Source organism: Vigna unguiculata, chromosome 8 (assembly GCF_037176805.1).
Source record: "Vigna unguiculata cultivar grain cowpea cultivar isolate G323 ecotype 2 chromosome 8, ASM3717680v1, whole genome shotgun sequence".
Classification (NCBI taxonomy): Eukaryota; Viridiplantae; Streptophyta; class Magnoliopsida; order Fabales; family Fabaceae; genus Vigna; species Vigna unguiculata.
Genome location: NC_140799.1, coordinates 26,617,256 through 26,638,650, shown reverse-complemented (window position 1 = coordinate 26,638,650; position 21,395 = coordinate 26,617,256). Strand labels below are relative to the sequence as shown.

At 34.4% G+C, this 21,395-nt stretch overlaps 1 protein-coding gene and 1 pseudogene across 5 annotated transcripts; one reads left to right on the top strand and one right to left on the bottom strand.

Annotated features, from left to right (window-relative positions):
- Nucleotides 1-231: 231 nt before the first annotated feature.
- On the top strand, nt 232-3,677 carry LOC114194179 (F-box/kelch-repeat protein At1g22040 pseudogene; annotated as a pseudogene). Of its 3 annotated transcripts, none has more exons than XR_014984223.1 (2): nt 232-377; nt 1,944-3,677. The product of XR_014984223.1 is annotated as an F-box/kelch-repeat protein At1g22040 pseudogene, transcript variant X1 (transcript). The 3 variants fall into 3 exon arrangements; XR_014984224.1 differs by having other exon boundaries at nt 262-377; nt 1,923-3,677; XR_014984225.1 differs by having other exon boundaries at nt 275-377; nt 1,972-3,677.
- A 7,148-nt stretch (nt 3,678-10,825) lies between these two features.
- Nucleotides 10,826-20,814, bottom strand: LOC114193528 (uncharacterized). Of its 2 annotated transcripts, none has more exons than XM_028083362.2 (9): nt 20,549-20,814; nt 19,236-19,406; nt 19,082-19,131; nt 18,907-18,976; nt 18,708-18,813; nt 17,409-17,475; nt 12,062-12,137; nt 11,528-11,823; nt 10,826-11,012 (listed from the first exon to the last, which is right to left on the bottom strand). In XM_028083362.2, the coding sequence occupies exons 2-9, from the start codon at nt 19,393-19,395 to the stop codon at nt 10,932-10,934; spliced, it is 906 nt and encodes a 301-aa protein (XP_027939163.1). In that variant the 5' UTR covers nt 19,396-19,406; nt 20,549-20,814; the 3' UTR covers nt 10,826-10,931. The 2 variants fall into 2 exon arrangements, with proteins under 2 accessions (XP_027939163.1, XP_085521380.1); XM_085665254.1 differs by lacking the exon at nt 20,549-20,814 and adding an exon at nt 19,873-20,017.
- Between the last annotated feature and the right edge of the window lie 581 nt (nt 20,815-21,395).

Sequence of the window (21,395 nt, the reverse complement as noted above, 5' to 3'; positions counted from 1 at the left end):
ATGTTTATGTGTATCTGCATTTGTATACATGTGATATGTCTGTATATTTGCATGTGTATACGTGTGTATGTGTGTATATGCATGTGTGTGCGTGTCCTTGTGCGAGCATGTGCCTCAATCTTCTATCTTACGAGATGTAGTTGAAGAAAACATGAAATGATTTTGAATAAAATATCAGAAAGCATAGCAAAAAGACAAAATTGAAATCAAGGTGTATGATAAAAGCTTCTGTACAACAGTGACATCTACTTGAAATATAAAATGTATTTTACTTTACTTTTAATTATTTAAATAGATAATGATTTCTTAGTCACACTGACTCTAACACCACACTTGCCAGACCGAGGAAAGAAGCAACTGCCAGTTCCTTCCAATCTGTAAATCCTCTTTCTTCTTCTTTCGTCTTTCTTCTTTTTTAATATTAATCAGTTATACACCTCTCTCTCAGTTTTAACCCTCTATTTTTCCTTAGTATTATTGATTTCATTTTATTTTATGCTTGGTTGGTCTCCAAAATTTATAATTGTGTTCTGCTCTTCGATTTTATGGTGCGATTGAAAAAAAAAAGTTTGTAGGTTCTGGAATTTGTGATGTGCACCCTTTCAAGCTTTTGTTTTTTTTCTTCGGTGGATTGGAATTTTTCTTCAAGCATGTTCCTTCACTGTTTTGGTTGGGTTTATTTTTGTCATTTTCTTAAGTTAATTCTCCAAATAGACGAGAGAAAGAAAAGGGTGAATTGTGGGGATGGGGAAAAAAAATATCGAGGTAGTTTCAAAATTTGTGATTTTTGTTTATTTGTTCATTACAATTCACATCTGGGTTCTCTACGATCTGAACAGTTTTTGTTTTGCGAATGTATCACGTTTTTTTGTATTATTAATTTGGTTGGTGAAACTCCCTAGTAACTGCTTTAATACATACCTATTATTTTAGATTTGAATTAATAATCTTAAATAGAAGGAAATGAACACTCGTGAAACCAAGCGAAAAATGTGGTTCTTGTGAAAAAGGGGTTGTGTAGACAGGGTTCACGGATGAGTAGTGAGTGGATAAACCATTACCCAACTCAATATTCTTTTTAAAATAAATAGATTATATTATTAATATTTAAAAGTGAAGTAATTAGTATTTTACAAATACAAAAAGATGAAATTGAATAATAATTATATTCGGTTTGCATTGAGTCTTCTCGTTTGAACTAATCTGTAAGAGAGTTTAAGTTAAATTGGGTGGAGTTTGAGTCTATTGCGAAAAAAATAAATAAATTACTTTTTTAGTCCTTTAATTTTATAAAAAAATCAATTAAATTTTTAATTATTTAGTTCAATTTAATCTTCTAATTTTATAAAATGATTTAATTTGATTTTTTTCATCAAATAAAGAATTAGAGACTAAATCGAATCAAATCAAAATGAGGGTCTAATTGAATTTTTCATTAGAGGATCAAAATAAGATTTTAACAAAAAAAACTAGTCCATCTTTTATGCAATGAATATCCCTATCTACACTCCTATACTTTGGTTACTTATGTATGTCATTTTGAGGTGAGAAAATCTCATATTGCAGATGTTATTATTCTGTTTCATGAAAGATTATGTTCTGTTCTTCAATTATGTTTTCTTGTATGTAATTTCCTAGCCTCAGGAAGGTCGAAACTGCAACTTAGAATCATGCAGTGTTGTTATCAAGCTATGTGTTGTTGCATAGTAATTCGTATGTATGACGTTTCTGGCTATTTTGTTCTTATCGTGCTTTGTCTCACTGTTAAAGATGTTTGGTAGATGGATGCTTTTTATTTCCTTTCTGAGTTGTTTCTGCAGTCATTGGCTTGCTCTCTCTCTCTCTTTCTGTGCTTATTTGTTTTCCTACACATGTTGGATGCTTTAGTTTTACAGAAGCTAGGCCTGAGTCATGTTTTGTAGAATGTTGGCTATTTGATGCAGATATTGTGCTTATGGGTTCTTTGTTTAGCATGACTAATACCAAGAGCAATCAAAGTGAGCCTAAGGAAATCTCTTGTAATGAGACCTGCAAGAGGCAAAGAATGTCAGCAGCCACAGCTGAAGAATGTCCAAGGCTTATTCCTAATCTCCCTGATGAGTTATCCATTCAGATTATTGCTAGACTTCCTAGAGTTTGTTACTACAATATAAGGCTGGTGTCTAGGAAGTGGAAAGCAACTATCATGAGTTCTGAATTGTATAAAGTAAGGAAAGAGATTGGAACAACCGAAGAGTGGCTATATCTGCTGGTTAGGGATATGGAAAACAAACTCTTATGGCATGCTCTAGACCCGCGTTCCGGAATATGGCAGAGACTTCCGGTGATGCCCAGTGTCGTCGATGTAGAAAATTCTCGGAAGGGTTCTTCTAGGTTTTGGATGTGGAACATGGTTGAAGGTATCAGAATTGCTGAGATTATCAGAGGTCTTCTTGGACGGAAGGATGCACTGGATGACATGCCTTTTTGTGGTTGTTCCTTTGGAGCTGTTGATGGATGTCTCTATGTTCTGGGTGGATTCTCTAAAGCTTCAACTATGAAATCTGTTTGGCGATATGATCCAATACAAAATGTATGGAAGAAGATTGATTCTATGTCTACAGGTAGAGCATATTGCAAGACAGGAATCTTAAACAACAAGCTTTATGTTGTTGGAGGGGTTAGTCAAGGTCAAGCAGGGTTGATTCCTCTTCGGTCTGCTGAGGTTTTTGACCCTTTTACTGATACATGGTCTGATGTACCTAGTATGCCATTTTCCAGAGCTGGAGTGCTGCCTACAGTTTTTCTGGCTGACATGTTAAGGCCTATTGCCACCGGGCTAACCTCGTACAAAGGGAGGTTATATGTTCCTCAGAGTTTGTATTCATGGCCCTTTTTTGTTGATGTTGGGGGAGAAATATATGATCCAGAGACAAATTCATGGATAGAAATGCCAAATGGAATGGGTGAAGGATGGCCAATTAAGCAGGCAGGAACAAAACTGAGTGTTGTGGTGAATGATGAATTATATGCTTTTGATCCTTCAAATTCTGTGGATAATGGAAGGATCAAGGTGTATGATGAAGGAGAGGATGCATGGAAAGTTGTTATTGGAAAAGTCCCTGTATATGACTTTTCCAATTCAGAGTCTTCTTATCTGTTAGCAGGTTTCCATGGAAAGCTTCATTTCATTGCAAAAGATTCCAAGCGTGATATTGCTGTTCTGCAGGCTGTTCCATGCAGCAATTTGGATTATTCAGCATCAGCCTCAACCTCAACACCTCCATCACCCAAATTCATGGAGGATGATGAATTGTTCATAGATTCGGCTGCAGAAACAGATACAGTTGTTTGGGTAGAAGTTGCCAATAAGAGTTTTGGACAGGCTGAACTCATCAACTGCCAAGTTATTGATATCTAAACTCATACCAAGCAACAAATCTCACAGTCAATATCTCAGTTTACTGTAAGTTATGCATCGTAATAATGAGTTATGTAATAGTTTCTATTTAGTTAGTATTACTATGAGAAGTAAATGGGTTGCATACTTTTGCTTGTTGCTAGGAACTCAAATATAATAGGTTAAATTACATATATGGTCTCTATTTTGGTTCAGTCAATCCAATTCTATAATTTGATATTTTTTTGAACTAGTGATTGTCACATGTCACTTCTTAATTTATTTTGTTTTTTTTATATATTTTAATTTTTCAATTTTTTAATTTTTTTAATTTTGTTTAATTGTTATAAAAGATGTCCACATGTCAACCTAATAGAATGTCATTTGTCAGAATTCATGTTTTATATTCAATTTAATTCGTGTATTCGTTATTTTTGTTCAGTTTAGTCTCAGTTTTTTTAATGGAGTAATTTTGTTCCTTTCTAAATGGAGATCAAATTTAATTTTTATATGAATATTATAATATTTTATTAAAATTCACATTTTTATTAAATATGGTTGGTTTAGACTTATAGTTAGTTTAAAATTACAACGAAAATGTTAAGAATGAACATTAATATTATTGATCTAAAATTTTAAACTAATTGTAACTCTAAACCAAAATTATTTAATAAAAAATTTTAATTTTAATAAAAACATCATTATAACATTCGTATAAAAATTTGTTCTTAAGTTGGAGAGGGACAAAATGGTTCTATTTTAAAATAGATTGGGATTAAATTGAACACAAAAAAAGAATATAAGAACAAAATTAAATATAAAACATTGATTTTGACATATATTATCATGTTAAAATGAAATGTTAACATATGTAACAAAATTAAAAAAAAATTAAAAGAATAACAAAGTGACACGTAACTATCAGATTATCATTAATTATTTAAACGGAGTTAACAAATTGAATAAAAAAAATAGGACTTAATTAAAAAAAATATTAAAACTAAATTAATAAAACTAAACGAAAATAAGGATTAAACGTGTAATTTAACTAGTATAATAAAAGAAAATTAGTATTCAACTACTCATTTTCTACAAGAATTAACATTTAAATATTTAGGTAATGTTACTGGCAGAAATTTAACTTGCCCATGACATTAATACTTAGGTTCAGAATAGCTTCTAAATGATTCAAACTGGGAATATAACTGACGTACGTTTTACTGGTGTCTCTACTAATTTAGAGCAAGTTGAATTACGCATTTATTTCCGAATTCTGACATATAATGAAACCACACAAAGTGTATGGTTTTTTAGTTTTATTTATGTTCTTGCTCAAGCGATGATATGCTTGAATCTTGGGATTTTCATAATGAATTCAAAATCCAAGTTTTAAGAATATCTAGTTGGTTTCATTATAGGGTTACTTGGTCAAATTGACAGAAATCTGGTGGAAAGAGCTTAATTAGAACTATAATTATGGTTTAAGTGTGATGAGAGAGATAGATACTCGTTTAATGTTAATCGAGATATAAAACGTAGAAGTCAGATTCTAATGAGGCTTCTTCATCTCCATGACTCCTTCACATCAGTTGCAATGGTGAAGAATATAACAAGCATGGAGGTTTTTGAAGACAAATCAAATAATTGTAAATTAATTTCAAAATAAGTTTGAAAAATTAAAACTATTTTCTTCTTAAAATAATTTCTCAGTACTCAATTATTCATTTCTCATTCAAAATCTAATTAAATTTTGAAAATGATTTAGTACGAATGATGAATTTTATCTTCGCATCAACTTGTTTCTTCTTCTAGTCTATTGTTTCTGTACCACAAATCAAACTCTAAGAAAACTTAAAATTAGTCAGAAGACAATTTTTAAACATGTTAAAGGAAAAAAGAATTTAAAAACTATTTTTTTTTTAAAAATACTTACAAATAAGAAGTTTTTGTAAGCCCTAGAAAGTTAAGTTTTAGAAGTGATAATGGTTTAAAAATAGTGAGACTTAATTACTTTAATATTAAAATGTTTTAGTATAAATAAAATTGTTATAAATGAGTTTCATTATTTTAAAATACATTATCTTTCTAGAAACCACTTTTCTAGAGTTCTCTAACTTTTCTCTAAGGATTTTTTTTTCCTCTGTTCGCCTGATTGAAAAGCTGAGACGGTAGGAGTGATTCTCGTGGCTAGTTCTTCAATTTGGACCGATCAGTTTCTTTGTTCACATAAATTAAGTTTCAGTCATTTTCCTTGGTCTTCTTATGTTTTCTATAGTATGTGAGATTTTTTCCGCATGCGAGGTTTTAATCTTTTATATGAGTATTTGTTTGGTGTATATGTTTGATGTATATGTTTAATGAATATATTTGATGTATATGTTTAATCTTCTATATGAATATGTTTGGTGTATATGTTTGATTTAAGTTGAAAGATTGATTTCATGATTGTGTGATTTTGGGTTGGTTTTTGTGATTGATCATGAAGAATTTAAAATTTGAGCAATTTAGCAAATTGGTACAACTCAAATGTTTTAAAACTGTTTTGAACCAATGCACTAAAGGAAGAGTACCAATTTGATCAATTCAACAGTTCTAAGTTCCCTAAGAATAACAAAGTACCTCTACTGTAATCTAATATAGTGCTAACTCGTGGAAAATTAGCATTGAGCTCCATCTTCTTTGTGCAGGTTTGGGAGCATTTTAGTTGTAAGCCACTAAGCGCCAGTTTATACTGTTGAGCATCGTAGTTTGCGAATGGTTTGGCATTGAACGCTGGTGACCACTGTAAATCTGGGAGCATTTTAGCTCTAGGGCTTTGAGTAGTGGCATGCTAGCACCGAGCGTCCATTTTTGCGAGGCACATGGTGTTGAGCACCAAATGCCTTATTTTGCCTGTTTTTCTTGTTTGGCTATTTTGAATGTTCTGTGATTAATGTTAAACATGCTTTATGGTTTTTATTATTATGATTTAAGGTGAAAATGGTGTTGTGAGTATGTAAAATGATAATTGGTATGAAAGGTTGTGTGAGCATGTAAAGTTATGATGTTTAAGGATTTCCAAGGAGAAGTTCCTAGTGGTGATGGTTATGTAGTATTGTTAGTGTATGCCTTGATATAGGAGAATGACTGGAAGGAGGTATCCTGAATTCTAATAATCATTTACACTCAGATAGAGTAGAATGAGTTGTGTGGTGAGAGTAGCTGGAGATCCTATTTTTGGGATGTATTGGGCCCAAGGCATGAAGGAGATTAACCTTGTGTGTGGTTGGGTGATAACCCCTTGAGGCTAGACTCTGCAGAGTTTAGGAACCATTACAGGTGCACACCTCTAGTGTACCTTACATCGAAGGCATGTATCTGAATAATTTAGTTAGTGTCAACTATTTGGGTGCATATATGTATTCTCGTATGTTAACCATGCTTAGTAATATTTAATATGCTTTAATTGTGTAGGATAACTTTTTTTATACACCAACTTACCCTTTTTGTGTGCTTTGTGTCTTCTAGAGTGGTTTGTCTATTTCTTTTGCGATGATCACCTATTCGATGGCAAAAGAGGAAGTTGCAAATTTAAAAGCACCTCTTAAGGATAAAGAGTCATCAGCTAGGTTAGTGGAAGGTCTATATATAATTAAATGTATTAGGACCATTATATTATTAGTCAGAGTATTAAAGTGATCTAATTAATTAAATCTATGGCTAAAGCATATGTCATGATATATTAAATGTGTAGATACCAACAATATTCTAATTTGATGAAGGGGCCAAATTAGAAATATTGAAATTAAAGAAGTAATTGAGAGAAGTTACATAAAAGGTTGTGGTCTCCATTTGTGGGTACGATATGTTATTTTCCTGTTCATCTCTCTTTATCCCTATCAGAAGAGAAAATCAAGAGGAAACCTTCAAGTGTTGTACAGTTGGAATATTAGGTAGCAATGTTTAAACTATTGTTTCCAATGACTAGGTACACTTCCACGTTTTGCTATGTGGGGTGTTGGGAACTAATCAATTAATTTACGGTTTATTGCTCTTTCATGATTAATCTTTCTTATTCATAATCTAACATCTCCCTCTCTCTCTAATCTTATAAAAAGAAGGTTTATTTATTTATTTACTTTTTAAAAAGAGTAACATGTTCTATGTAGTTAGCCATGACAAGTAATAAACTAATTTCACATTTCCATTGAAATTGATTTGGGCTAGGGGTGGGCATGGATTGGATTTTTAATGATCCAACCCATATCCATTTTAGATCCAAATAATTAGATTAGATTTTTGGCCCAAATCCATTTTTTCAGCAAAACTAGTTTGGATTTTTTTAAAATCCATATCAAAATATTTGGATCAAGATTTAAATCTAGTCCAAATATTTGGATCAAACTAAAAATCTAGAATCCATTTTTTATAGAAGAAATTTAAATTTAATTTTCTAAAACTTGTGTCCTTAAGACAAACACAACTCAACCTCTTCGGGTCGTCAAGCTCTCTCGGCCCATCAGGGTCTCGGGCTTGCTCAGTCTGTACAGGTCGTCGGGCACGACCCGTCCGAATCGTTGGACCGACCCGGCCAAAACCATTCGGGTCTTTGGACCGGCTGGCCAGTTCGGGCATCAAGCCTGCCCGGTCTGTACAGGTCGTCTAGCATAGTTTGTCCGAGTTGTCGGACCGACTCAACCTGTCCAGGTCATCGAGCCCGCTCGGTCCATCAAGTTGTCAGGCCCGCTCGATCCATCAGGGTCGTCGAGCCTGCCTAGTTCGTATAAGTCATCGAGCACGACCGGTCCGAGTCGTTGGGCCAATCCATCCCAGCCCATTTGAGTCTTCGGGCCTGCTTGGCCTATTTTAGTCATCGGGTTTGTTTGGGTCGTTCGAGTCTTCAGACCCACCTGGCCCGTTCGAGTCATTGGGCTCTTTTGGCCCATTCGGGTCATCGGGCTCATTCGACTTTTTCGGGTTGTTGGGCCCAACCTACTCATTCGGTTTATTGGGTCCTTCTTGCTCGTTCATGTCTTTAGGCCTGCCTAGTCCGGTCTGGTTGTCAGGCCCACTTGACCCTTCAGGGTCGTCGGGCCTGCTCGGTCCGTCCAAGTCGTCGAACAAGGCCCATCCGAGTTTGAATTTAGCTTAGTCCATCTCAGACTTTAGCCTAACTCAACTAAAAACTTAAATTGAAATTTTGGATTATCCATATTTGAAAATCTTGATTTATAGAATGGATATCCAATCCATAAAAAATATGAAATGTAGATTATATTGAAATCCAGATCCCTTAAAATAGATTTTAAATGGATTGGATTTTTAATAAAATAGATTTTAAATGGATTAAATCGGAGCAAAAGTGGATTGGATCAAGAAAATTAGACTTTTTGCCCATCCTTAATTTGGGAAGTTATCTGATATAGTTAGTAAAGGTTTGCAATTTCACTTGGATCAGTTCAAAAATAATATTTAGGCATGTGCTTACTGTATCCTCATATTTTCTCTCTACACCCTATAGACCAAGTGAAAAGATAATTTTACCCTTAGTTGAAAAAATAAACAAAACCCTACTTTCCCTTCTTTCCCTTGCCATTTTCTCCTTCCTCTTCCATAGTAGTAGTCATTTCTCCTTCCTCTCCCAAAGCAATAGTCGCATTTTCCTTCCTCTCATAGCAACACCTACACCCCCTGCACCTTCTGCAATCTATTTTGGTTGTTTCTCAATCAAAGAGTGAAAATTGTACCCTTGGTTAGCTATAGGAGTGTCAAAACGGGCCAACCCAACCCATTTAGGCCTGACCTGTATTTGACCTGTCAAAATCAGGTCGGACCTGGTTAGTCCAATATTAGAAAACGGGTTGGAAAATTGAACCCGTCCTTTTTCTGGATGGATTGGTGGGCTGGCCCTTCGTTTCTTCGTCTTGCTCGACGTTCACCTATTTTCTTTTCCTCTTCCTTATGTCTTTACAGGTTCACAAGTTCACCCATTTTCTTTTCTTCTCCCCGTTGATCTTCAACCTTTGCTTTCTCCATCATATTCCCAACTCCATACACAAAAAAAAAAAAAACAAAGGCATAAGATCTATAAAATTAAGGTAACCAGAAATCAAAATCTACAAAACTCCTAATCTGCAAAAATCAAAATCAAGGGAACCAAAAATTCCAATCCCTAAAAAGGAGGGTAATAAAAAATCTCAATTAGATGCCACCCTGAGTTATTGTTGTGGAGACTCCTCTCCTGATCTCGCCCTTTCTCGATCTCATGACTTGGTGTCTCGTGTGGTGGTGGCTAGTGAGTTGTGATGGTGGTAGGATTACCCTCTCATCTCTACGTGGATGAAGATGAAGAATGAATGTTTACTGTAGTTGCTAAATGAACGAAGAATAAAGTTTCTGAAGCGAAAAGTTAGATTAGGTTAAGTAAAAGATGTTACAGGTTAGGGTGGATTGACCCACCTTCTGACCCGACAGGCTAGTGAGTCAAGCGAAATGAGTTTAGTGGGTTGACAGGTTCAGATTTGCAACCCAACCCACCTTTTTCTTAGTGCGCTGGCAGATCAACCCGGCGGACCTAACCGATTTTGACAAACCTAGTTAGCTATTGGTAAAACCTTGAATTGTCCTCCTATTGCTCTCCTTAGAGAGGTTTTAGCTTTTATTATTTTAAAAAGTTTTCGTTTTTAACTTTATAGGTTTATTTCCAAATTAAGTAATAAAAAATCTTCCAAAATACATTATATAGAATATATTTCCAAATCTGAAAAGACGTTCCAAAATGCATAATCTGTAAAGTGACTTTTAAATTCATTTCAAATTGTACATGTATTTTTAAATCTAGACATTTATTTCAAGACAGTATTCAAAATGTGTTAATTTTTTCAATACATTTCGATATGTATTTCTGCTCTTCCATTGAAAAACAACCAACAGAGGGATGCATAGGGTGCGGCTGCTCCTATGGAAGAGAAAGGACAACAATGTGGAGATGATGCCTATAAGTGTGCAGGGAGAAAATAGCAGGAAACACCTGCGCATTATTCAAATCAGTACAGTTTAACCTGTTCTATTTAGATTGAATAAATTAGCTCATTTTTTCTTAAAAATTTAATTAACACCACTTTAATTATGTCAACTTAACAAATGAATTTCGTTAACTTTATAATAGACAATATAAATCGACCTTAAAGAAAATTATTTAAAAATATTGTTTGCAATTATTAGATACTGTTGGAGCAACATAAACCTATTTTAGGACTTATTTGAATTGAATAGGAAAATCAAATTGATTTAGTTTAGAATATAAGAACTAAACCATACAACAGAAAATGACTTTCTTTGAAGGGTTTGTTTAGTTTACGTTGTGCAATTTGGATCGGATTTTTAAAACAATTAAATCCCAAAATCCATCAAACACGTGAAAAATCAAATATGCCGGAATAAAAAGAAATGTCCTAAAGATGGGTATAACATTCGTGAAAAGAACCGTTTTTATAATGAAATGCCGCAGTATCCAGAATGTACAAATTTAAGCAAACATTCAGGACAAAAAGAGATGATTGCATAATTCTACTCAAACCTCCATAGCAGAATTTTCTTTGTCTAAGAGGCTTTTTAGTTCCTTTACTCTTTGCCGGGTTAATGCTACACAGTCCTGAAAACACAGTATCGTTATATAAATTTCATATTAACAACATAACGCAGTATTATTTCACGCTGTTCAGAATACTAAATTTTGTTTTAGGGATTTTAATGTACACTAAATAAATTTCCACTATCAAACAATTGTCATAATTTACCCTTCAAATATAAAACTCAGACTAAAACTGTAGAGTGGACGAATATTGAGGAAAAAATTGAATCACAAAACCCAGCAAAACTAAACAGTGAAAGATGATCTTTAGAGAAAAAATGAACCTCAATAAGACACAAACAAGCCTCACTATATTAGATGGGCCATTATATGAAGGTCTCAGGGGACCTGCACATCTTGTATTCATTTAAGTTTGAAAGACTGACTTGAAACTTCAAAGTAATTACTTTAATTTTTCCAAAATTGATCAGTAATGCATTCATATCAATGCTATAACTACCATATTTTTTTAATAGAAATGAGAATGCTAAGCATCACTACCTTATTAGTTCCGTAAAAAAAATGAGTAAACTAACCTGGACAGACGAAGTATAGGCAAGAACCGACCCACCAGGCTTGTAAAGTGATATTAGTTGGCCAGATGTATCCAAAACTATTGTCAAATGTGTTTCCACAATGGATTCTTCTTCTGCAGTAGGATCTGCCAAGATGTAATTCTTGTGAAGTATGCATGTTAATGAGAACGGAATGCTTCTTAATGTAAGCTTCCTCTTTTCCTTATTGACTGGCTCCTGTGCTTGGTTTTGTCCATCTTCATCAGACACAAGTACTATTTTGCCATCATCATTCATGGCAACAGCAGGAATTTGCACTATCAACGCAGAAATTCATAGACAAACTCAATATGGTAATACCACAACGTGCTGAAAGGCATCACATTAAGAACACCAACAGAAAAACAAATTCTCTTTAAGTATATGAAAAGTCTATATTCTCTTTGTTCCTAAATTGCATGGTGTACAGTTTTCAAATGTGCATCCTATTATTATGAAAAAGGGGTCTAACAGATGCATAATCTGACAAAATTACAGCGAAGATGAACTACTTACAATGAGATAAAGCAGCAACAGCAGAAAGTAATGCAGCATCAAAAAGAGCACCATCAGCATCCAAACAATAGATATCCTGCGTGATAAAAAGAAGTCATTATTCTGCCATTTAATCAATTGATAGCACAATCAGAGCAAACAAAGACAGTGTACGTCACCTAATTTGATGTGTTACACGTTTATTGTAATAGAACTATTGACAGAAGAGCAAGAAAACTAAAGCTTTATTGAACGATAGGAAATATCTCCCCACAAGAATGATACACATTAGATATTTCGAGATCTGGCTCACAACTTCCTAATTTTAAAAAGTGTTCTTAAAAATTTCCCATTAACTTGCAAATTGTTCCGACGAATCCTCAGAAGGAAGATGCTCTACAGAGACTTTTGCTGCTACTTGATCCCCCATTCGTAATAGCTAACACATCTGCTGGTTGGGGTTTCCCATTCCTCAGTTAGTACTGATGTTAGAGGTTGTATCACTGAGGCTGTTGCCAGTGCCTTCTTCAGTAGGCATATATGGAATCCATGGTTGATGTAAGTATGCTCTATAGCTTGTATGCACACCAAATCAATTCTATGGAGGATTTCATATGTGGCATAGTAACATGGAAATAATTTCTCATTCCACTCAAGTAAAAGATTTCAAGCAATAAGGTTGAACCTTAAGATACACCCATTAACCATAAATAAATTCTACTTCATTCATTCCTAGTTTGCCGGGCACTTTATCCTTTTTTTTGAACTTGGTCCAGGTTTTGTTTAAATTGTTATAACATATTGTCTCTTTTGTTTTGAAGTCAAATAATATGTTCTACCTTAGGGAAATTATCTCTTCCAAATTATAGAAATAAGGAGCAAGAGGAGCGAAAGCCTCAATTAAAAGCATAGGTAGAGGACATGTTGGACAGAATTAAAATCCTATGTAGGAGGGAAGAAAGGAGTTGATTCGAAAAAAGGTGATATTGGCAAACATATAGTACTTATTGGTTTTAGGAAAGTACCATTGATATCCATTTTGAAGTTAAGAACAGCCAAAACAGATACATTCAATGGCTCCAGCTGAGACTTCAACTAAACTCAGACATACATGGACAAAACATATACAGCCAAAAAGACGTGAAGAAATATGAAAGAGAGGTTCCTTTGGAAATACGATGAAGTAGGGAACTATATTGTTAAGAAGAAGGCATTCAGTTAATGTGAAAACAAGCAGTTAGCAAAGCATCAACCTAATAATGAACGGGCATGTGTGCACCAAGTACAAACGGTTTCAACCAAGTGTCTATTTTTCTTTCAACTATATCATTTTGCTGCGTTGTGTGACGACAAGTAGATTGATGCAAAATATCATTTAAGCTTAAGAGTTTAGATAAATCAAAGGAAATTGTTCTTTGTCATTGTCACTTCATAAGATTTTGATTAATTTTCCATAAGGAAAAACATAAAGATACACAAAAGTTTAGAACATTCTTCCACTCGATAAATCCAAATATATCTAGAAAAATCATCAATGAAACTAACAAAATAGCTAAAACCAAAAGATGAGATACAACTTGGCCCCAAAATATCATAATGGATCATAGAAAAAGAGTTGCATATAGGAGACCAAATATGTATTCCTAATTAACATGATTCATATTTTAAAGTTTGAAGACTACTTAGTTCAAGAACCATATTTTGACAAATGAGGATTGCCTTAAGTGTTCTTGTAGTAGATTAGGAGATGAGGATTCAATACAGGATACAGATGAGCTAGTACCAAAGTAGTATAGGCATCTAGATTCATGACCTTCACCAATCATCTCATACCACATTTTTGCATGCTACCCAAGGATTTTAACTTTCCACAAATTATGAAATGCAAGTTGTTGACAAACTAGGAGTTCTAGATGATTTGGATTCAACCTCAAATATTCCTGATATTCTTCATTAGAGAACTTTGGTTCAGTAACTTCAGATTTGGAAAAATTGGTTGTCTTGTCATGAAAGCCATGCAAAGAATAACAATTCCCTTGGGTGTGGCCCATTCCTTTACTACTATGTGTATTGAGCCCTCTACCAACACGTCCTCCTCAAGTGCTACGACCTCCTTTTCCACATGCAGATATCATGGTAGATAACTTTGCAGATTCTTGAACATTCCTACTCTTAAGAGTTGGAACAAGGAGTCATTATTAGATTGCTTGAGAGACAATTCCATTAGCAAAATCTGAGAGGCACCGGATATCGTTTGTAAAATAATTTGGGCCTTCTTCCAAAAGGACTTACAAGTTTTAAATGACATGAGTGCTCAAAATATTGGGCTTTATTGATTGCCAAATCATTTGTAAAATATTTTGGGCCTTCTTCCAAAAGGACTTACAAGTTTTAAATGACATGAGTGCTCAAAATATTGGGCTTTACTGATTGCCAAAGTAAAGCACAAAGCTTAAAATCAATTTTCGTCCACTGAACATGATTTGATGGTACTCTAATTTCATCTTCTAAAGGATTGTGAAAACCTTGGCCAAGGAACCAAAGTTTAATTGTAGCTGACCAAGACATGTAGTTTTCTCCATTTAATTTCTTAGAAGTTACAAAAGGAATCCCGAAAAAAGAGGAGATAGTTCCTAAAGACATGTTAAAATATGGTATACGTCTCACCAAAGGGGAAAACAAGGTTGCGAGAGAGAGAAAATGTAAGCAACCTTATATGTCTCACCAAATGGTACCAAAACAAAGAAGTGAGGGCAAAAATGTAGGCTGAGACGAAGAAGATACATGACGGCACATCAATTGGAATTTGAATACATACCAACAGAGGGTGGATCACACTCCTCAAGGTGCACTAAATACAAACATTGTACGAAACTGCAATGATAGACAACAGTGACTAGACAACGATTTTTTTTGTCAGATGGAGATAGGAAGAGCGAGATCAACGCAATACCAACTTGAGATAAATAAAAAAGAAAAGAGAATGAACTAGAGAAAGTGATTTCCCTGTCTAAAGATCTCATATTTATAACAACAATGAAGATTTCAAATACAATGAATGAGAGAGAAGGGAAAAGATTGAGAAAGGTCATATCTAAAAACTAGGTATACCACAAAGCACAACAACTTTCCAATAAATTCTATTTAAGATTGACTTATTCTAAGAATAACAATCAAACTGATTGCATTCTCAACTCCTCTATTTGTAACAATTCTAAGAATATTTTTCCCTAATTAAGAGAGATATTACCATATTCTTATCCAAATAATCCCCTATTCACAACAAGGATCAGTAACACAAGTCACAAATATTGTTCTAGTACTACATTGAGGAGAGAGAAACCTAGAGGAAACTTTAAATTCCTAATGTTATCAGTATTCTTATTTATCATGAAAAAGAGATACAATAATAAGAAACAACATCAATATCTAATAATGGGAAATATTTGGTAAGAAATTTCCCTATCAATTCATATCATATCTCCCTATTTAATGTAATGAAATCAGATCTCTAACACTCCCTCTCATGTTCAGGCATATGAGACAAGGTTGTTATAAATGACATCAAAACAAAACCTCCTGAGAGACTTCGTAAACATTTCAGCCAGTTGATTGTGAAAGATGACTTTACATAAGACAAAGCTAGTCTATCTGTAGTGATAATCAATCTTCAATATGTTTTGTCCTTTCAAATCATATCTGTAACACTCACCCATCAAGTTGGAACATATGTATCATTAGCAAAGCTTGATATAAATTATCAGTGGAAGTGACAGTTGTCGGAAAGCAAAATTGCTCAAAGAAGACAGCAGTGGCAAGAAAGAAAAAAAATGCTCAATGAAACCAAAAGCTATCTGAAAACAACAATGCTCAAAGGACAATGGTGGCTGTAAGAAAGCGAAAATGCTCAGCAAGTGCAACCACTGTTGGAAAGAAAAAATGTTCAAAGAGCACAAAGAAGAAAAAAATGTTTTGAGGGCACACCAACTACTGAAGATGAACAAATGGTCATCACTCAGCAAGGTAATGCTATGGTGGCAGTTGTCGCCCAGAGAAAAGCTCATCTTAAGAAAAAATAAAAGGAACACACTGGAAAATGTCTGAATAGTATTGCAGAAAAAGGTCCACGGTGAATACTAATGTCAGCTAGAAAAAGCTTGCAGGAAAAAGAAACTTACTGATAAACAATACACACCAGAAAAAATCAGGGTAGACAGCACTCCCCCGAAAAATTGAACAACAGTAAACAACCTTAGCTACAAAAGACATCAACAATATAATACTTATTAAAGAGCTCATGATGGTGAACAATGACATGAGCGGTGAAATGTGATGTCGCCAGTGAGCAGAGTATCTGACGTGAACAGTGACAACAGGGGAAAAAACACAGGAAACGAAAAACATACACCGCTTCTAAACTAATTTACTCCTTTGGCAGTAGGCCATAGGGAAAGCATGGATTTAAGTTCCCTTCTCGTTAGGCTATTGATACCATGTTGAAAGGATAACTACTTTGGTACCATGTTGAGAGTCTGGTCCACTCCTCCCAACTTTCTAATTCTGAAAAGTATTCTTAACAGTATTTTGCCAATCCCTTTATAGAAGTAAATTGTTTACAGTTTCTAATAGAAAACTAGCCCTAAATGCCTAAATGGACCCACCCACCTGTGACCCACTACTTCCTTTTAAAATGCACTTGCTTAATCATGAGCCCAAAACTAGATCCAACATACCATTTTATTTAATGAAGGAGATAAACACCCCATAATACAGAAGTCCCTACATAGAACAATCCCTGGGAGTCGGCTTTCCACTTTACAACACTTCATCCATGACACTACACTCAACTTCCTCGTTGGTAAAAACCCTCTACTAGTAAAAATCCATTGTAATGGCCTTTTCCAAGAAACCAACAAACAACTCTAGTACCATATTAAGAAGAAAGCAGCCAAGTAGGAATATTATGAATCCCGTGTATTGTGTACACACATAAGCATTCTTATTTATAATGAAGAAATACAATAATAAAGAACAAAATCAATATCTAGTTATCGAAAGTATTTGGTAAGATATTTCCCTATCAAATAATATATCATATCTCCCTATTTAATTTAATCAAATCATATCTCTAACATAATCAACTTGTATCTTTGATATAATCTTCCCAAATCTCTAACTCCAAGAGACCAACAACCAGTTCTAATACCAATTGATAAACATCCAAACACTTAAATACTCCAGTCAGCATCCCATTTTATTCATTGTGGGACCTAGACACCCGATAATACCCATGTTACTATAACTTTGTTATAACTTTCTGTGGTTGATATACAAAATTTGGTAATCACAAATCAATATAAAAGCTTACCAGGTAAGTCATCCATGCAGCTTTTCCACTAACCAGAGACAATTCTTTCAAATCAATCATTCTAGAACTGCAGAATAAAAGTATAGGTTACTTATTATTTGACACATCAAACAAAGAAATACAAATTATTGATCACCATGATGGTTGACATATATATATGTTTGGATGGAGGGGTTTTTGAGGGAAAGGGAGGATAAAGTCCTCATTTTTTTATTAGAAGGTTTCATGATAATCTATTATTCTAAAGAAAATCATATTAGAGAATTCACTTCAAACTAAAAGTTTACCATTCCTTGCTTTTCCCTAAAAAATCCTGTCCTAAACATACCATGAAATGAGACAGCAGGTGGGGTAAACCATAGAAATGATGAATTGAGGTAAATTGTGTCTGATCAACTAACAACTTCAACCAGCATACTTTACCTAGATGTTTATCAACTCTCAGGATCAGATTTAATATTCAAAATCTATGTACTTTCCTGTAAGAATATCTCCAAAGATGTATCAGGGGCGTAGGCACAATTTTTTCTGCAAACCCTCTTTACTTCAAACTGAAATTAGACAGCAGGTGGGGTAAACCATAGAAATGATGAATTGAGGGAAATTGAGTCTGATCAACTAACAACATCAACCAGCATAATTTCACCTAGATGTTTATCAACTCTCGGGATCACATTTAACATTCAAAATCTATGTACTTTCCAGTAAGAATATCTCCAAAGATGTATCAGGGGGTAGGCACAATTTTTTCTGCAAACCCTCTAATAGAAAATCATAATAGAGAGAATTTACTTCAAACTAAAAGTTTACCATTCCTTGCTTTTCCCTAAAAAATCATGTCCTACACATACCATGACATGAGACAGCATGTGGGGTAAACCATAGAAATGATGACTTGAGGGAAATTGTGTTTGATCAACTAACAACTTCAACCAGCATGCTTTCACCTAGATGTTTATCAACTCTCGGGATCACATTTAACATTCAAAATCTATGTACTTTCCAGTAAGAATATCTCCAAAGATGTATCAAGGGGTAGGCACAATTTTTTCTGCAAACCAACCCTCTTTCAGAAAGGTGACATCTGTACTGGACATACTATAGGGAAAGGAAGGTGGAGTAGCTTTGGTAGAATTCAAAAGGTAAACTACAACCATTCCCTTTAATTCTTCAGTTTCTTATGGTTCCTTTATTATTGTGGAGGATAGAAAGCTAGTTGGAGTGACTTTGATAAATTATTTTCTTTCATCATCTGAAATAAATGAACCTAATAAAGTGATGAAAAAGATTAAAACATGCCTTGAAATGGTGTCAGACAATTGCTTTGACACCACTGGTGATGCTTCAGCAGGCCTGCCAGGCCTAACAATTGGAGAACAAATTGGAGGCATGAAGAAATCAACAGCTGAAATAACAGATATTAACACATTATTTTTTTTTTGTCATGTGACCAAAAGACTGAATAACTAACACAAGAGGCACAGCAACCAATACCAACCTAGACAGCCCTCATCCGGTGACTCCAAGGAGGGGGTCATAACCTCCATTTTGATAGCAGTCAACATAGTCTGGGAAGAGATCAATTAGTAAATCATTAAATCCACCCCGTAATAAAATCAATAACCCAGATGCACGCAAGATTTAACAAAAAATACACAGGAAGAGTGACTAACAGTTGATCCAATCTTCACTAGAGCTGACCCATTAGCAGTCGAAACAGCACCTAATCAAATGAGTTAACCATCTAAGTTTTGCTTAAAGTGTGAATAATACAATATACCAAAGGTTTTGAAGATTGTAAATTGGAAGAGAGAAAAAATAACTAACCAAGAAAAATACTTGTTTCTCTGCTTTTTCCAAGTGGTCTACCATCAGGCCTTATTGATTCGGCAAGATGACGCTCAAAATAACGAAGTGGAAAAAGGCGCCGAAAGGCATCAACCTCCATCTCCGATGACAAGTCCTCAGAAGCATTTGGTAATCCCATCTCTTTTAAGTCTGTGTCAACATAAACAAAGCCAAGAGTGTAATAAAATTGAATGAGTAACAGCTGCCAGAAATTGAAAAAAGGCTTTAAGTTAAGTATCAAACATTGATATATTTTATTGATATTTCAATAGAGTATATTGATATTCCTATGAATTTCTGAATAGTATTTAAATCAACTATGTAGCTTTTAATCCAAGGATAAATTTTTTTCTTTCCTGTGATTGAGAAAAGAAAAACCACATGGCATTATTTCTTCCCTCACTTTATAGATGAAAACGCAAGTCGTATTTCTGAATAATTTATAATTTATGAAATGCAATATAAGAAAAACTTGATAACTTATTTCATGTTACCAAACAAAATCCAAACAGAGATCTAAATGGTATGGCTGGTTCGATCCCTAGTTTAATCGGCATGCAATATTGCAGAACAACAACCGTAACAAAACCGTGGCAACAAGGTTAGATGCTCGAACCTTAAAATTCATTCAAACTATTCAAATCCCCCTCCATAACTAAGCCAACCCTAGAGGGTTATTTTCTTTGTTTCTTGAAAGAAGAAGTGTAAGTGACATTGCCATAACACCCACAAATGAAAATAAATGTCAGTACCAATACATCCTCCAACAAATCAACATGTTGAACCGATAGAGGGTAAACTACTGGTAATTGGAATGCACATCGTATCAAACACCTTAAAGGAATAGCGGACCAAACTATTTTGACCCACAAAACAACACTAATAATAAAATAAACTAAAATGGTTTTTGCAGCAGCTCCGTATGGAACAGTGGTGGGGCAAGGCAGCTAAGGCAAGTATTGAAGAAGCCTTTGTTGTTTGGCTTAATGTTTGAGAAATGGCCATATTTAAAATGAGAAAAAGATGCAAACAAGACCAATGATGAATTCAAAATAAAGAACAAAAAAGTAAAGAAAGAAAAAAAAGAAGTTCCCCAAACATTAAAGAGAGGGGGGAATGGGAAAGGGTAATGCAGCAAAAATCGCATGCAAATGAGTAAACAATAGCGAATGAACAAGAAAGTTATACGCAAATCGTCAAAAATGGGCAAACCAGACCAAGAATGATTATGAAAATCCAACAACTAAGATATGCAACACATTAATAAAATAACACATAGGGAAAGCAGTTACCTGGATCGAAGAGGTGCGGGGCTTCAATTTCAGAACAACACCGGCAACTGGAGGAGCCTATTGAGCGAGAGAGGGTTTTCCAGAGGCAGTGATGATGTCGGGTTTAGGGGACTAAGGGGATTGAGCAAATTGAACAGTGGGATTATTGAGTGAGAAATAGGGTGAGTTCGTGGAGTGAATTGAATTCGCAGCGATATTTATGTGCGCGGGGAATCAAATTACAGAGAAAAACATGATTAAAAACAAAAGCACCCTAAGCCCTAATTTCATAGGTAATATTTGGTATTTGACAATTTTTCCTTTTTTTGGTTAGTGAGAGTAAGGTAAAAAAATTGATGGTAGCTAAACATAAATAAGTCTAGCAATATGTAAAAAAATTCGTACATGCATGTATTTGCGGGAAAGATCCGTAAGGTGTAAGAAATGTATATTGTAGACGGATACATGCACGTAATAGGTAAAGTTGTCAAAATGGGTTGGAATCCGCGAGCCAACCCAGCTCATCACGTGTTCGGGTCAGGTTGGGTTGAAATTTTTTTACAAATTTCAATACGGGTTGATTTTTGACCCAGCTAATCTAGAATCCGGCTCATCAACCCGTAGATAAAAGGGTCATGCAAGTGTTTTTTATTAAGTTGAGTTTTACATCTAGGTCATGTTAGGTTGTTTTTTTAGCCAACACATAAATAATTTGTATTTTTTTTTAGTTTGAGTTGTATTTAGATTGTATTGAAGTTTATTTTAGATTTTAATTAGAATTACAATTTAGTTTTGACCGAAAGAAATAAAAAAATTGTATTTTTTTTAATTAAGTGAACTCGTGAGCCAATCCGTTTAACCTGTCAAC

Bases quoted from the DNA above. Each gene is read 5' to 3' on its own strand.
- LOC114193528 (XM_028083362.2), bottom strand. From the start codon at position 19,395: ATGGGATTACCAAATGCTTCTGAGGACTTGTCATCGGAGATGGAGGTT. The intron at 19,132-19,235 runs GTTAGTTATTTT...TCATTTGATTAG, and splicing joins AGAAACAAGTATTTTTCTTG to GTGCTGTTTCGACTGCTAAT. The intron at 11,824-12,061 runs GTAAGTAGTTCA...CTGCGTTGATAG, and splicing joins TGTTGCTGCTTTATCTCATT to TGCAAATTCCTGCTGTTGCC.